Source organism: Culex quinquefasciatus, chromosome 3 (genome assembly GCF_015732765.1).
Source record: "Culex quinquefasciatus strain JHB chromosome 3, VPISU_Cqui_1.0_pri_paternal, whole genome shotgun sequence".
NCBI classification, from domain to species: domain Eukaryota; kingdom Metazoa; phylum Arthropoda; class Insecta; order Diptera; family Culicidae; genus Culex; species Culex quinquefasciatus.
Genome location: NC_051863.1, coordinates 174375241 through 174392939, shown reverse-complemented (window position 1 = coordinate 174392939; position 17699 = coordinate 174375241). Strand labels below are relative to the sequence as shown.

The 17699-nt window shown below is 38.1% G+C and overlaps 1 protein-coding gene across 1 annotated transcript; it reads right to left on the bottom strand.

Annotated features, from left to right (window-relative positions):
* Window positions 1-784: 784 nt before the first annotated feature.
* Window positions 785-16499, bottom strand: LOC6047076. Its single transcript, XM_001864148.2, has 3 exons — window positions 16293-16499; window positions 10829-11282; window positions 785-3369 (listed from the first exon to the last, which is right to left on the bottom strand). Exons 2-3 carry the CDS (start codon window positions 11011-11013, stop codon window positions 993-995), a joined length of 2562 nt encoding a protein of 853 aa, XP_001864183.2. The 5' UTR covers window positions 11014-11282; window positions 16293-16499; the 3' UTR covers window positions 785-992.
* Between the last annotated feature and the right edge of the window lie 1200 nt (window positions 16500-17699).

Genomic DNA, 17699 nt, shown 5'->3' with positions numbered 1-17699 from the left:
AAAAAAAAAAATTAGTAATGTTTGTTGTGTACTAAAATATAACTCTACACATTTGACAATTTAAATGATAAAGGTATCATTCTAAAGTAGAAAATGTAAAAAATAAGCCCAAAATTAAAAAAGGTTCTGTAAAAATATAGGAAAAACATTAACTAAACAAGAACAATGCAAAAAATACTTAAAAATTGGAACAAAAAAAAATAAAGAAAAGTAAAGTTTTTTGTAGAACAAAAGTTGCACAAAATAACCTCCTGAACACGAGAAAAATTAAAAAAAAATCGAAAAAAAAATTGGCCGTTAGAGGGATAAATAACAATAATTTAAAGCACAGTAGAAAAAAATGTAGGGTTGCTGAGGATTGAAAGGTTACGTTTTCGAAGACAACCAAACATCTGCTCACGTGTTTATTATTAAAAATTTACCATTTATTTTTGTCTCGTTTCAAATTTGTTTATTTTACAACGTTTTTTTACCTTACACTAAATAAGTTTCAGATTTTGTTTTAGTTGCTAGACATCTGCCGTTTTGTTGTTGTTGTGATCAGCTAAATGTTATTGATACTATTACTCTTTTCCGCAGGTTTAATTCTGTCTCTTTTCTCATATTTTTTTCTCAAAGTACAGCGTTACAGACTCTTGCGCGGCACTCGACAAAAAATGATACGATTTTGCGATATTGTTATTTTGCTCCTATATTTTACGATGGGGAGTGTTTCTAAAAATACATTTCAACAGTGCAATTTTTAACCAACAAAGTTATGCTTTTTTATTATCTCTGATTTGTAACGTTAACGTCAATCTCTTAAGGTTAATAATTTTAATAAAAACGCTCTCGTTTACTGAACGAAGTTTGCTCTAACTTACAAACGCAACGAAATAAGCAGCCGGGCGTTAATTTAATGCAATTAATATTTAGGTCTAGGGAAAGTATAAAAAAAAATAAACATTTCAAATCAATAAAATACACACACGCGCAAAACTAAACACGAAAGATTAGCACTCCAGCTCCTGGTCCAGCTCGTCCTCTTCGGCCTCGACGTCCTCGTCGTCTTCCCGTTCCAGCGGATTGGCTCCGGGTCCTGCCGCCGGCATTGAGCTGTTGTGACGATTCGACGGCTTGAGACAGGCGGGCCCGGCGAGGGCGCGCGGGAACCGCGACAGGTAGCGCTCCAGCCGGAGGAATTTGATCGAGACGAGCCGGTTGTCGAACCACCAGCCGTTGATTTCGTCGTGGACGATTCCGGCGTCCTGGGAGGTGGCGCAGCGCACGTACACGCAGCACGTGCTCCGGTCCAGCTGGATGTCGTAGATTTTGCACCGCGCGCCGACCTTCTCCAGGATGGCGTCCTGGACGATGGTACGGAGGTTCGGGTCGTTCACCTCGTACTTGTCGAACATCTGGCGGATCTTGAGGCAGGGCGTTGGTGGGTCGGGGATTTTGTTGGTATTGTCAAAGGCAGGACTTTGCCACTTTTTGGCACCGCCGGGGACGGACCGCGTGGAGGTCGGGAGGGGGGCCGAGTCGGTCCAGCGCATCATCTTGAAGTCTTCGCCGCCGCGATTGCCGACTTCGAACTGGATTCGGCTCTCGTGCTGTTCGAGGAATTGCAACGCCTCCAGCCAGGCCCACTCCATCTTCTTGCGGTTGTCCGGGGCGATCAGACGATCCCGGAGATGGTTCACGACGACGAGACCGCCCTCATCGGATGATTCACTTCCGCCGGCGGAGGCCGCAGCTTGGCTGACCGCTTGAATGATTTCACTGATCAACGCGTTCACCTGATCCTTTCGCTTCTGCTTCACGTACAGCACAAACTTGAGGAAGTAGTTGACCAGGTACGCGATGATCCCGACCAGCCCAAGCACGCCAACAATCACGAAGAAGGTGTGGAACTTGTTGTAGAGCATGCAGGTGAAAGGGAGTTTAGGCTTCAAGATCGCGAAATAGTTGGTCTTGGCCGCCCGCCTTCTCAGCACTTCGTCGAACCCAATCTCGTTCCCGTCCTGGTCGCAGTGATTAATCCTCCACTGAGGATTTTGTCCAATCAGATACTCCATCGTGTGCAGGTGCTTCACCGCCTGCGGAACTAGCAGGCTCGGCTCGTGCTCCTTGGCCAGCCGAATCACTTCGTCCGCACTCATCCAGTAGCTGGTCACGCTTGTGTCGACACACTTGCTGTGCTCCACCCGTGCCTTCAACTCAGTTCCCACCCGTTTCAACAGCTCCAGCGCGGGTTCAATGTCCGACTGAACCACGCAACGACCCCGATCTTGGGCCGGTCCTTCACAAAGGTCGTACTTGGTGTCAATCGTCCCGAGCGTGCTCGCAATGTCCGTACTTATCGTCATGTACATGAACGCCACAAACACCAGAAACGCGACAAACAGACACAGCAGCGCGCACGGGATGAACGTCTGCTTGAAGCCGTAGTGCTCGTCCAGCTTCGCAAACAAATTCCCTAGCGCCGCTCGCAACGGAATCTGCGGCGGATCCGGACTCGGCACGGCATGCGTCACAATATCGTTCTCGTTGATGCCACTCGAGGTTCCCCCACCGCCGGAACCAACCCCATCGCTCGCATACCTCGGAAACACGCTGTACCGACTGCGAAAGTGATTCCCACTGATCGGCGCTCCGCTGTGGTTCAGGTTGAGATTGCTGCCGCCCCCGGAACTTCCAGGGGAACTTGCCGCCGCGATGGCACTGCTGATGGCGCTGTTGTAGCTCTCGTGGGACACGGTCTCGCCGCGCAGCTGCAGCAACCGCTTAGTGTACTCGCTCACAAAGGGCGACGACGACGCGCTCGTTTCGGACGAGGCGCTGCCGTTCGAGTTGGTCGATTCGTTGAGCGCTTCCGCTCCGTTGTTGTGTCGAAGGTACGATTTGTGGTTGCCGAAGCTGCTTGAAGCGGGCGGCGTGTGGCCGGCGTTTGCCGTGTTCCGGGCTTGGGGCGTTGACGAGTAGGCGCCGCCGGCTGTCGTGCGGCGGAACAGCGCGCTGGCTGACGACGGGGTGGACGTGCCAAACACTCGTCCGGCCGTCGGTCGCAGGTAATCCTCCTCCTCGCTGTCGTTGATAATGACCGGCGAAATGTACACGGAACTTCTGCTCGAGCCCGGCGAAAGCGACTTGTTGTGGTTGTTGTTGTTGTTGGTGCTGCTGTAGCTGTTTACATTGTTGTTGTTGTTGATTGGACTGCTGCTGCTTGATATGGCTGAGGTACGCTTGGAGCTGCTGCTGTTGCTGACGACCGGTCTGGCCGGTGGCGGTGGCATCGTCATTCTAGAGTTCACTGTGGCAGACGTGGTAGCTCGCCGTCCGGAACCGCGTCGTTCTACGCCACCGTCGGATTCTTCGCCGGATGAGTATCTGAAAAACAACAAAAAAAAAAAATTAATAACTAAAAAGATTATCTATATCAAGCAATGCAACTTCTTAAACCAAGCACAGAAAGTTAGCGTTAGTAGAAGTTAGTATAGAATACCGCGAGGCCCTGATCGTCTCTTGGTGCAGCTCCGACTTCATGCGGGCCAGTAGCTTCTTGAGCAGTAACTTGCGGGTGCTCCCGGTGATGGGGATATTTGGATAGAGCCCGTAACGAGCCAGTCGTTGGCGGAGTTCGCCGTCGGATAGCTGTAGCGTCGGGTCCGGATGACTGTTGGGGTAGATTCCAAGAGTAGTTGATGGAGAGTAGGGACTTCGACTGTGAAAAAGTGTTGCTTAATTAAGAAGCGGTTTACAAACATCATTAAAAATTTAATTTTCAAAAAAAAAACAATTTTTGGCATTTTCCTAATATTTAAAGTTATAATTGATGAATCATCAAGTAACAATAAGTTCATCAGAACTACATAATAGAATTATGAAGTTTCTTTCAGCTGTCTGTTAAACCATATATTATTTTGAAGCAATTATTACTGTTGACTAAGGGATTACAAATAAGAAAACAGTTTACTACATACTATTGCAAAGGAAAGGGGATAGAAAGACAGAAAGTTTAGAACTAGCTCACTTGTTTTTTTGTTTATAAATGTGCTTAATCATCAGCTTTCAGAAATTGCTCTGCTTTGTCCGAAACCACGGTTAAATGTTTAAGGCTAGTATGCAGATCGGAAGGAAAGGGGTCAAGAAACAGCTTTACGAACAGCAGAACAAAGGAGAGGGAGCGATTTCTTGGGGCTTTTCTTCACCCTCTCTGACTTGCTTGCGCTGCCGCTGCTGTCCATTTGAAATTTTTCTTGACCGGTTTCTTCCAAAGTGCATACCTTACATTAAGCCAAAAATAATTTTTTTGAAAAAAACCAGAATTTTAAAAATTCAAAGGATTATAAAAAACAGAGATAATGTTTTTAAGACATAAAAAATTAAAAGAAAATATAATAAAACTGAGAAACTATATTTTTGTAAAAACTTAAGATTTTTTTATGTTATTTCTGTTTTTGTTTTTTTTGTTTCGCAATCATTGACAAATTACGACAAACGTTCGAGAAAATCTCGATGTGAGTTCGAAGCTTGTTTAAAAAAAACAACAACTAAATTAAAAAAATATATTTTTTAAGATTTTAAAAATGTTTGGAAAAAAATCAGAATTAAAAAAAAATATTTTAAATAAATAACTTACATTTTTTTTAATTTCAAAATTTGAGATTTTTCTAAAAAAAATTAGAGGTGGGCAAAACCGCTCTTTTTCATGAGTCGCTCATTTCCGCTCGCTCTTTAAAATGTGCCGCTCTTTTGAACGGTTCTTTCGCTCTTTTTCACAATTTTGTCTATTTTAGACAATTGTAGATTTTTTTATGTTTTTATTCGACTTTAATACATTATTTAAAAAAAAACGAGGCACGAGAAGATTGAGAACCATAGGTCTAAACGTTCGAATAATTGGATGGAGGGAGCACAGCTATCTAGGATTTTAAAGAAAAAAATTAAACAAATTCTTGTATCTTATTTTAGCAATTCGCAATTTTCAGTGTAAGAACGGGCCTTGATCGATCTTATGCACCAGGTTCCCGACGAACACGCACTGCCCTTACACCTACATCTCACCCTTGCTCTGATTCAGTATGAGCAACACGCTAGAACAAATTCTGGTATCTTATTTTGAGAAAATATCCTGCGAATTTTTTTTCTACATTCTGATTTATTTATAATCAAAAAAGTCTATAAATGCCAAAGTTTTATCGGGCAAGAGGGGTTAGGATATGGCTATTAAGTACCGTCAACTGGGGCGAATTGGGACAGCAGTTTTAAGGGGTTACATACATGTAAATCGGCAAAAATGTCAAAGGTCGGTTTGAGCACATAATTAAACTTTTTTACAAAATCTGATTTCAGGGCATTAAAATATACATTTTCATCTACAGTCGACTCTCTGGCTGTCGATCTTCTCGATATCAATATTGCTCCATCTATCGATGAATTCTCCAGTCCCTTCAAACTGCATACTTCGATTGGCTTCATTCCTCGATATTTTCCCTTGCTTGAAGGATCTCTTCCTCGACGGTCCCTTGGATTCTGTTTGCTTTAAAAAATCTCTTCCGGTTGTCAATAATTTCACTTTCTCATGGCTTGCATAGACATTTTTCTTGCCGAAACGAAGCTTTGAAGGGTGTTTGACATTAGTTTGTTTTTGTTTGATGGACGTTGCCATGATTCTCTCCCATAGCTGGGTATCAAGAAAAAAATATTTTCAATCGAGTCTTCATTTTGCATCGTTCTGTAAATGATGATTCTCTTCCTCGACGGTCCCTTGGATATTGACAACCAGAGAGTCGACTGTATTAACAAAACAAATTTGAAGACATTTGGTTGTATCATTGCCGAGATATAGTTATTTGAAGTTGGCAGTTTCAGAAAACGGGTGCCACGATATCTCAACATTGCTTCGACCAAATCGGCTCAAAATTTTGGCGAAGACTCGTTAAACCCGTCCCGTGTGCATGACGAAGGAAGATTATCAAAAGTTTATTTAAAAAAGATAAAAATATTTTTCAGTTTTTCATATAAAAAATCGCCAGTTTTTGATTTTTGTATTTTTTGAAAATTCAAAATTTTAAAATCGGGCTTCGTCATGCACACCGGACATGTCTTGGGAGTCTTCACCCAAAATTTCAGCCAATTTGGTCAACTCGAGATATCGTGGCACCCGTAAATCAACTTGGTGTTCAGAGAAAAACGCTCAGAAAGTTAAACAGTTGGCTTTGCGCATGGCAAAATTCTGAGCTTAAATCGTCTCTAACTTAGTTAAATCATGAAATATTCTTCATGAAACTTTCAGGAGTGATTGAAAATCATCTTTTAAGTGGATTTAATAAATTTTCTGTAATATGATTTTTTTTTATTTTCTACATGTATGTAACCCCTTAACCAGTTTTAAGCACAATATTTTGGTTTCGGTTAGAACAAATACAAACATTGTTGGAATTCGAGCGAGAAGAAGGAAAGCATTTCTCGCTCGCGAACGAGGGAGAGAACTTGTAGGTTCTTTTCTCTTCTCGCTCGCGCTCGCATTTTCGTTCGCGTTCTCGCTCGCCGCGAGCGCTCGCGAGCGCCTCGTGCTAGCCGTTCGTCCCAAGCTAGCAATTTGTTTATCAGGCTTATGAATACGAACCAGGCGATGGTATAGAGGTGTAACTTCAATCGCTGTGTTGTTTTTGTTCGTTTCTAACACGTTCAACTTCTCGCGAACGGGCAATTCTGGCTCGCGAGAAAGCCCGTTCGCGAGCGGAGGAGAGCACGGGCAATCGGTGAGTTTCTCTCGGCAGCTCGAGACTCGCGGCGAGAACTCGAGAGAGAGAAAATTTTCTCGCGAGAGCGCGATAATACCAACACTGAATACAAACCAACAAGATGTGTACATCCATTTCCAGTTTTAAAACCATTAAATGCTCTAAACACTGCTGTCCCTATTCAGACTGTAGTCCCGATTAGCCCCAGATGAGGGTAGTTTTTCGGCAAAATTTTCCAAGTTAAGCATTTTAAAATGCTCATATTTGTACTCGAGTATTTTCTTTGATGTTTGTTTACGATCAGTTGTGCAATGAAAGTTTAGAAAATCATTCACTTTTGAAGTAATTAAGCACATGAAAAATTTGACTTTAATTTATAAGCATTGAAAATTTTTAAACTGCATTTCTGGAGTTTTTTTTTTGTAAAGGTCCAATAAACCAAATTTTCAGTTTTTGCTTTTTGGGTGTTTTTTTAATACCCCTGACTCGAGGCGGTTTCAAAAACACTCAAAAAACAAAAATTTAAAATTTGGTTTATTGGACCTTTTTTAAAAAAACTTCAAATTTTCAATTTCCAAAAACTAGTTTGTTGGAAATACAATTAATAATATTTATAAACTTAAAAATACGCAAAGGCTTAAACATTATTCCATCTTGGAATGGCTCTATCAAAATACCGGAGTTTCAAAACCGTGGCTCTTTTTTCGTGAGGTTCATTCACTCTTTTTAGTGAGCCGGCTCTTTGAGCGGCTTTTTGCCCACCTCTATTTTTTTTAATTCTTCAATTTCTTTTATTTTTTAATAGTTTTCAATTAAAAACAAATATTTCATTTTTAGAACTTTAGAAATTGTACAATAAAAAAACTATGTTTTGAAAATTTCATAACAAACTAAAAAAAATAATATTTAAAAATTTCGAATTTAATTTTTTATTGTTTTATTCTTAAATTTCAAAACATTATTTTTAAGTTTTTTTTTAATAAAAATTTCTTGATTTTTTTTTTAATCAGGTCTGATCTTAATTTCTAAATTTACGATCGAAGTTTCTCAGTTTTTTTTTTTTTTTGTAATTATGGAGCAACATTTGAAAGGGGCGGCAAGTCATTGTTCTTACGGACATTAATTTCATGTTTAAATGGGAAAAGCTGTAAGAAAAATTTCGTACCTCCCTGTTCAAATGTTTTTTTTTTCAAAATTCTAGATTTTTTTTGTAGGGGAACTATACCTTTTTCGGCCTATTTCTATTATCGGCCTATCAGCACTTTGATTATGAATTACACCGTTCATTAAGTGTTTTTGGCTGTTCCAAAGAAACAAATAGCTCAAATAAAAGTAAGCAATCAACTCTCCATTGTTGATACATCTGAAAATGTTGACTTAATAGCGGAAAACGGCAAAAGTGATGAGATTTGTCGAACGGTTTATAGTGATTAAAATGGGTATATTTCCCCTAATTTTCAAATTTTTAAAATTTCAGAAATCCTTAAAAATTTAAACAAAATTTAGGAATTTTTAAATTATTTCATATAATATACATATACAGGGTGGTTACGGAAAAGTGGAAAAAAAATCCGCGCCATATCCGCGCCGACCCCAAAATTCAATCCGCGCGAAATCCGCGCCATATAAAAAAAAAATTCGCGACAAACAAAGAAGAGAGTAACATAATGAATGAAATTTCATGAGCATGAGCATGAGCATGGTTGACTGCCAATGAGCTGCTACTCCGTTATTGACAGATCAGCTGAAGTTAAACAATGAATCAAAAATGATCAGTGGGAGCCAACCATCCGTTCACTGTTTAACCCCTGAAGACCCCGACTTTATTAGTCAATACCGGCGCCCTCCCAAGAAGCCTGCAGTTCAACAAAAGGGAGGAATGTTAGTCCGATAGTTGAAGTTGCAGACTCATCAAGCATATAGTTTTTCGCTATATACTTGTTGATACCGCTTGAGACCGTTGAATCCACAGCATCTCCTTCAAGCATCACGTGATTATTTTTTTTTTTTTTGGGTTAGTAGGATAAGGTATTGGCTTTTCGATGCCTCCCGAGCTACGACGCTATGGGGAGGACTTTCATAACAGACCCGTCGCCGAGCCTTCCGAGCAACGATGCTATGGGAAGGTCTTTCTGGTTAACACACAAAATCACTCACACACAGCTATTTTGCTCCACTATTAACTCAACGATCCAAATTGTCAGTGCGTCTTTCGTTCATTATATAGAAATTGCTTTTTCCCCGCAAAAAAATAAAACCTTGTTCGGAAAATTAAAACACAATCCACCCGACGCCGTGCCTTCCGATCAACGATGATATAGGAAGGGCTTTGAAAATCACAAAAGAAATCAATTTTCACTCCAAATATTTTTTACGACCACGCGCTCCCTTTGTCAATTATGCACTGATGACGCTGCATTTTCAGAGTGTATTTTTTTCCTCGCAGCACACCATACACTACAAAAATGCGAAACAAAAGGCACACACAAAAAAAATCACTTTTCACTCCGAATATTTTTTACGACCACGCGCTCCCTTTGTCAATTATGCACGCTGCACGCTTATGACGCTGCATTTTCAGAGGGTAACAAACATAATGAATGAAATTTCAATCGAAAAAACAATAATACAGAAAGCATTTGGATCAGTACCGTTGATCAGATGTGGATTCATATCCCAGGGATGCCAGATACACAGATTTGTCTGTGTTTCACGGACTTTTGAGCTTGTGTCAGACATATTTTGAGGTGCACAGACTTTTAAAAAACTTCATTAAATTAATATTTTGTAATCTTTTATGTTGAAACTTATTTCGTTAGACTTCAAATGCTTAAAAAAGCAATTTTTGATGGATTTCAATGACCGTGAATTGATATATTTGAATTTTAGACAAATGCACAGACATACACAGACTTTTTTACAGACATTTTGACAAACCAAGTGGCATCCCTGTCATATCCCACTTGCACCAAGTTGAACCTTTTTTGGCATTTCTGAAACAATATTAGCATTTTTTGTAGCACTTTAAATATCGTTGCCTTAAAAACAAATTCAAGAAAAAAAATAAATTCAAAAATTTAAAAATTTAAAACGATAAAATAAGTTACCAAATTATAAAATCTAGCGATTTTGTACTTGATAATTCTCGCCAAAATTTTAATCTGGAAAAAGGAAACACGAAATTTCTTTTATTTTCTTCTCTAAATTTCTCAAAACTAAAATATGACTCTGAAAATAATCCGAACTAAGAAAATGGCAAAAAATAAAATTCAATGATTTAATAATTTAATAATTTAATAATTTAATAATTTAATAATTTAATAATTTCATAATTTAATAATTCAATAATTTAATAATTTCATAATTTCATAATTTCATAATTTAATAATTTAATAATTTAATAGTTTAATGATTTAATAATTTATTATTTTGATATTTTGATAATTTAATAATTTAATAATTTAATAATTTAATAATTTAATAGTTTAATGATTTAATAATTTAATATTTTGATAATTTAATAATTTAATAATTTAAAAATTTAATAATTTAATAATTTAATAGCTTAATAATTTAATAATTTAATAATTTAATAATTTATCAATTTAATAATTTATCAATTTAATAATTAATTAATTCAAAAATTTAATAATTTAATTATTAAATAATTAAATAATTTAATAAATTAATAATTTAATAATTTAATCATTTAATAATTTAATAATTTAAGAAATTCTGTATTTTTCGAATTTTGTCATTTTGATTTTAATCAAATTGTTATTAATATTTATTAATAGATTCCCAAAAAAGTGTCTTAATAGATTAATAGATTCCCAAAAAAGTGTCCACGTGGTTTATGGATGGTCCCTATCCTACCCCAAATCAATCTTCACGCTATCCAACCAAATCTGATGCAAAGTCGAAGCTCCAAAACACTCTTCCAATTGGAATGCAACGTCCGCCAAGAATGCACCCAAGCCTCACTTTTCACTTTCTGGTGTTGTTTACTTCGGGGCATCTCTCCTCCTCCTCATCCCCCAGCCCAACAAAGCTAGGTTAGGTACACACACACTTTACGGCCCCCTCTCTTTGATTCCTACCGTGTCGCGTAGCTCGTTTCCCGCCGCAGCTTGCCCTTTTCCGACTCCATGTGATTGCGCAGCTTCTTGATCAACAGCTTGCGGGTGTTGCTGGTGATGGGCAGATTCTGGAAGCCGTACTGCATCAGCCGCAGCCGCAGCTCGTCGTCCGTCAGCAGGTCCAGGTTGTCCATCCGGCTGGTCATTGTTGTTGGTCACTGTTCGGAAACACAACTCACGCTGTTGGTCGTCGGTCGCCGCCGCGTACGCGTTGGTAGCACAAACAAACAAACACAAAATCTTTTTCCGTCGATGATTCAAGGGAAGGAATTCACCCGCGGCGCACACGAATAGACACACACACACACAAACAGGACCGCAAGCAACGAAGACGACGACGACGACGATGCTCAACCTCTGGCGCCAGTCCTCAGGTCGAGGTTCGGTCGGTAGTACGATGGCAGGATTGCCAGAACTGTGGAAGAGAAGAGAGAAACAACATTATAACTTCAGTTAGGACAAAAAAGAAACTTTATTCCTACCAATTTTAAGTACCAACTTTTTAGAATAGGTAGAGAATATATTTCAAAATGGAATGGACACAAATTAAGAACCGTATTTTGATGTGTTCCGCCACGATGCAAATAAATGGCCTTAGGAAATATTTTTCATAGTTTATGTAACTTCCTCTTTCTAGTTTAAAATAATTGTGAATTTCCAAAATACAATACCGCAAAAGAAGATAATGCAACAAAGTTCAAAAGGCATGTTTTGCAACAAATTGGTTACAACATTTTTTATTTTTTTTTGCAATTCCGAAAAACGCTTTTTGAATGAAATTATGCATCAATCATTCATGTGTTAAGTAAATATACCGTTCAAAACAAAAAATATTGAAAATGTTACTTTTCGATACAAGTGTTGAAAAGTTCAACTTTTCAGCACCCATATTAGTGCTGAAAAGGTATTAATCTTCCATTCTGTTATTTTTGGTAGGGAAAAGTAAGCCATTTCGCTGGTAAAAAAATTATTTAAAGTTTTTGTCACAACCATCAAAAACATAGCGCAAAAAAAAAAATTCAAAAGGGATCAAATTTTTAATACAATTGTAAGTGACATAAATATTGAAAAAATATTTGCAACGGCCTTTCTTGTTTTCAACATAACATTTGAGTTCTACGACCCCATTTTAGTCAAATTTGAGTTGTTGATTGCCTTTTTAAAAATAAAATGCATTTTTTCAACATTGCATCACGCTGTTGGCCGTCATATTGGATTTAAAAAATTCTAAATAATTTTAGCGTTGTTTACTGCCGTTCTACGCATAATTGTCCTATGTTCAAAAAAGTGCAACTGAGAAAAACGCGATTGAAATTTTCCGACCGATTTCTGTGTTTTTACGCATAATTGTCCCGTGGTTTCCTATTCGCCCTATGTGTCCCTAATCACCCCAGTTAGCAGTTTATCATCCTTATTTGTGATTGTCTTGCTATACACCAGGTAAACAAGACATAATGCTTAGTAAAACTTATGATTCCGTGTAAGAAAATACTTGGTTGGACAATTATGCGTAGAACTTTAACGATGGGACAAACAGACATGGTATTGTTTTTAATGAGTTTGCGAACAAAGTACCAGATTTTATGTGTTTTTATTAAAGTACACATCAAACTTAACTCAAAAATGTCATAAAGTCAAAATCGTCCAAAACTGACATAGGACAATTCTAGAGTACTTTTTCAAAAGGTCCTATGTGCAAAAACCTCAATCTGAGAAATTTGATGATAAAGTTTTGGTGCACATTTTTAAATCCCATTTAAACACGCTTTGGTATTTTTCGATTCTGAAAACGCACAAATGGGTCTGGAGTAATGTTTTTCAAGTGTACATTTCGGAATTATATAAAAGACAAGATTACACTTAGTTCTGACGCAATTTGGTTCATACAACCTGTGAGTGCACATAGAACACGTTGATAGAACAATTTTTGCACATAAGACTTAACGCATTGGACTATATTCATATGGCATTGCGCATAAAACTTTATCAAATAAAATTTAAATCTTGATTAAAAACAACATTTTGTGATAATAATGTATGTCCAACTCTCTCGCAACGTGTAGACAACAGCTGACGAAGAGCATGAAATATTTCAATGCTTCCAGCGCGAGAGGAGAGAGAACCCGTTATTTCCCAATGAGCCTTCTGTGAGATGGGTGGCGGGTAGGATAATTTACGATGCCAAATTAACCAATGCGCCAATGTAAACAATCATTATTGTTTACTTTGGCGCATAGGATAATTTGACATGGTAAATTATCTTATCCGCCTATCGTGCTGTTAGCGCACATACTACATTTTTTAATCTATCGTTTTTTAAAGTTTTCGGTAAAAATATTATTTAACGGTTATAAACAAGTGTTTCGATAGCCCCCCAGCAGCACTGCATGCGCACAACTTTTATTCCAAAGTGGCGGATTATCTGGAGGCGGGCTAGCGCGGATTCCCGGTGATGTACATCATGCGCGAGCGGGACCGCACCGAGGACGCGTATGGGTTGCTGAACGAATATGCCGACGATGGAAGGAATACTATTGCCGACGCCGGCTCTCTGTTTGATCGATTTTTTGTGAGGGAAGCAAAAACGTCCGTGATCATCTTCAACTGGCGATTAAACAACAGACTGGAACGCAAGAGCGTCATCACCTAACGGGAAGTAGTCTGATGAGAAGGTTACTGCTAAAGAGGTTGAGACAAAGGTTGGAGAGGAGAAAAGTGCAGCAAAGGACGGGAAAGGTTCGCAGAAGGAACCGGAACCGGAGGATGTTCAAAACCCATAAGATGATGCTGTCTCGAATGAAAAGGCTTAGTCTGAGCAAATAGATTCACCATTTTTACTGTATTTTTCGTAAGGTTATGATTTACAAAATGTATAACTAAATTTATTGACTTTATTTCATGTTGACGCAACATATTGTACATGTGTTGTCGCCATTTTTGCACTGGAAATCTCAAAGAGACCCGTTGGATGTTTCAGCCGGACTTCCGCTTCCTTTTGACACGAGATGGTCATTCGATGGAGGTACGTGTTGATCACGATGTAATCGGCACCAGCTTTGAAGATGTCCAGATGAGATTCGGTGACCGCGTTCGGGTTGGTTGCGTTGTATCTGCTACTTCACTGCCCAGCATGGTCTGGCTAACTTGCTTCGACAGATGCGTCGAGTAACCTCCGTCGATGACGATGTACTCCGGGGAGAACAACGACGGATTGGGGGTGAGCGATCGGTTGAACCTGCGGTAACGAAGGATACATGATGTTGATTTAGGAGCTGCCCTGAGATCCTTGCGTCAAATAACATCACCACACCGAAAACCACGTTTGAATTCATTGTATTTTTCGAATTATGAGCAAAAATGTAAATTTATTGACAATGTTGCAAATGTTGTTAATTTCAAGTTTCTTAAATAAGCTTTCCCGAAAGTTAGATTGTTTGAAAAAGTTTTTCAATGTTTATAATGTTACCAGGAGCTATTACGAAGGTAATCAAACAACATCGGAACCTCAAATCAATTTAGAGGCTTGGTGGTGGAAGTGTTAAATTAAAATCCACTTAAGGACAGAATGGACCACCCTTTTCCAAATCAAAAGTTATGAAATTTTGGTTAAATGGATTATGTCGCTCCTGGTAGGTTCACAAATCACGCTAAATGCAATATAGTTGATTTTTTAGTTGTTTTGATGCTTATTTAAAAAATAGTGTCTTATTTCAACATATTAAAACTATTTTCAAAAATGTTTGTTTTGGTAAGTGACTATTTTCATAAAAGTAGTCTAACTTCATGGAAACTATGTTAGAAAGGTCCCTTTAATCATTTATTATCTCCCTTCAACGTTTTATTAGATAAAATGGCTTGTTTTCTAAAGTGGCCCATTCTGCCCCGCACCCAGAAAAAGTAGCCGAAAAAAACTTTTTTTTAAGTGGCTCAAAATTAGTTTTAAGCTAAACATTTTCATCAACCAGGTATACAACATTGAAGGGAACATCCCAAAGCATAAGCCTACTTCTCTGAATTCATAAATTTGTATGTTTTTCTATGGTTTTAGGGGCATTTTACTTAGGCGGGCCATTCTGCTAGGTAATATCTGAGATCCGGCCTTCACAAAGTTCATAAATAACACTTAAGTGCTTATAACTTTTGATAGGGATGTCAGATATTCAATCTACTGAACTCTTTGGAAAGGTCTTTTGATTCCCTATCCAACGACAGGTCGCATGATAGATCCGGACAACGTTTTTGTCAAAATATCTGAGATCCGGCCTCCAAAAAGTTCATAATTAACACTTAAGTGCTTATAACTTTTGAAAGGGTCGTCAGATCTTCAATCTACTGAACTCGTTGGAAAGGTCTTTCAAATACCTTTCTAAAAATGTATAACATGACGAGGTTCCATACAAAAACCACCCTTTTTACAATCTTCCGGACTTTTGTTAAAATCGTTTTTTTAGCATAACTTTTGAAGTACTTAACTAAACTTTATCATTTTCAATAGCGACTTATGGGACCCTAAGACGGATCAAATGAGACCAAAACGGTCAAAATCGGGTCAGCCAGTGCCGAGATAACTCAGTGCAAATTTTTTTGATCAACATCCCACCACACACACAGACATTTTCTCAAAATTTGATTCTGAGTCGATGTGTATACATGAAGGTGTGTCTAGGAGGTCAAATTAAGAATTGCGTTTTTCGAGTGATTTTTTAGCCTTTCCTCAGTTTAGGTGAGGAAGGCAAAAATCAATTTTTTTCAAAGCAATCCTAGACATAGTAAAAATTGATTTCAAATTGTAATTGTAATTTTGTAATTTGTTGTTTTATTGGGTACGATTACTTGTTTTCAGTTGATTGCAAGTCTACTTTTGAAGGTTTATGAAAAATATGTTTGTCCCATAAACATTGAAAAATATTTGCAACGGCCTAAGCAAATCCCGAAAAATTGATTTTTTCAACAAAACATATTAAAAATAAACACCGTTCAAAGTGCTTGTGCCAGTTATCGTTTCAGATTTTTAGATATTTAAATAATACAATTTTAAACTTCAAAGAAATGATTTTGTGAATTGAATATTCAAGTACATAGTATTTGAAAATAATGTTTGTAAGCCTGTTAAATAATACATTCAGCTAATTTTAACTTATGTCTTATAAATTAAAATCGTAAGTGAGTAATAAATCTATCCCATAGATATTAGATTTTGTTTGTCCATTGCCAGTATTCAAATTTCAATATCATTTTATAATTATAAAAATATGAAAATTAAAGCTGGCAACACAGCTCATTTCGTGAACGCACAACACACGCACACACTCGGAAGAAACGCATATCGACACACACACATACACAACTCACAACATGAATTTTCCCAACTGGAAATGGGTCGTCGCCGCCGCCGTCTGACAGCCACTCTCGAGCAGCAGCTTACCTCTCTTCAAATTTCGCCTCTTTTTGCGCCCCTTCCGGCACCGTCTCCGGCCGTAATCGATGCCGTACTGGTCGGTGCACCCGCCGAAAGCAGTTCCGGCCCGTCGCGAGAACCGGTTCCACGCGAAAAATTGCCAATTTTATCCACTCTCCGGCCGAGAAGCAAAAACACTCGCGCGCCGCGGACGAAAATGTTGCGCTGTCAAAGTGGAGCGTCAAGCGAAAACGTCAAACGTCGTTTGCACACTTTTCGGCAGGGCACACTTTACAGATGGCGGCGTGCGCGCGTCGGATGAAAGGTTGGGGTCTTGGCTGGTTTTAAAAGCATACTTTCAGGGGTTTAGTGCGGACATTTTTGAAGTCTTGTTTGAAGTGAAAACTTTGATGTAAATTTAATTTTTGCAATTCCGTCGTGAAACTACTTACTTTTCCTGTCATTCCTGAACGACGAAATAGCATACTTTTCTGTACCAAAAATAACAGAATCGAAAAGCAACACTTTTCAAAATAAATGCTGAAAAGTTCTACTTTTCGTTGTAAAACTTGATTTTTTCAGCACTCGTCGTATTTATCCAACTCTGTGAACCTCGTTTGATAAATGTACGACTCGTGCTGAAAAAATCCTCTTTTTGCAACTTGTTGCATAAACTACTATTAATGGTCTGAAGTGTTTGATTTTAATTTTTTTAGGCAATCCATGTTTTCAACAGCGTTTGCGTTGTTAACATATTTTTTAACAGTCACGTTTTCTCACTCCAAGTACGGACTTCAAAGCATTTTCGTTGCTTGAAAGATTTGCTATTACAAATAGGGGGATGGCGTCGCTATTTTTAGACCACATTTTCCACTTTTTCTCATCGAAACCGACTACTTTATCGACTTCATTTTGCTGGGCGAGATAGGACGCCGTCTATTTTTAGACGATGACTCAGCACTTTTACACTCTTGCGCTTAAAAAAAAAACAGGTGGCAGCACGATGTAACGCCACGTCCCTATAGGATAAGAACTCCGTGATGAGACAGAACAGGACGAGACGACACAATATGTACGTACAATAATAATTATTATTATTCGCCCTTGTTTTAAAGCAATTTTTTTTCAAATTCGTGACCAAGTTAGTTAATTTTAATTTGGTTAACAAATTTTAACTCAAACTCCGGAAGAAGCAATTCCAAAAGTGATAACATTACTCTACCGGATCTACAGACAAACGTAAAAATCATGTTTTGTTTTTACTAATTTGTCAAGTCTTTTTTTAAAATAGCTCTAGAAGTGCAATTTCAAAATTTGTAAAAAATATTTGTTCTTACATAAATTAATATTGTTCGGCTTATATTTAGTGATGATCTAAATTTTTTCTTGTAAAATTTTTGAATTCAATTATTTTGTGAACTTTTTTTTTTTTTT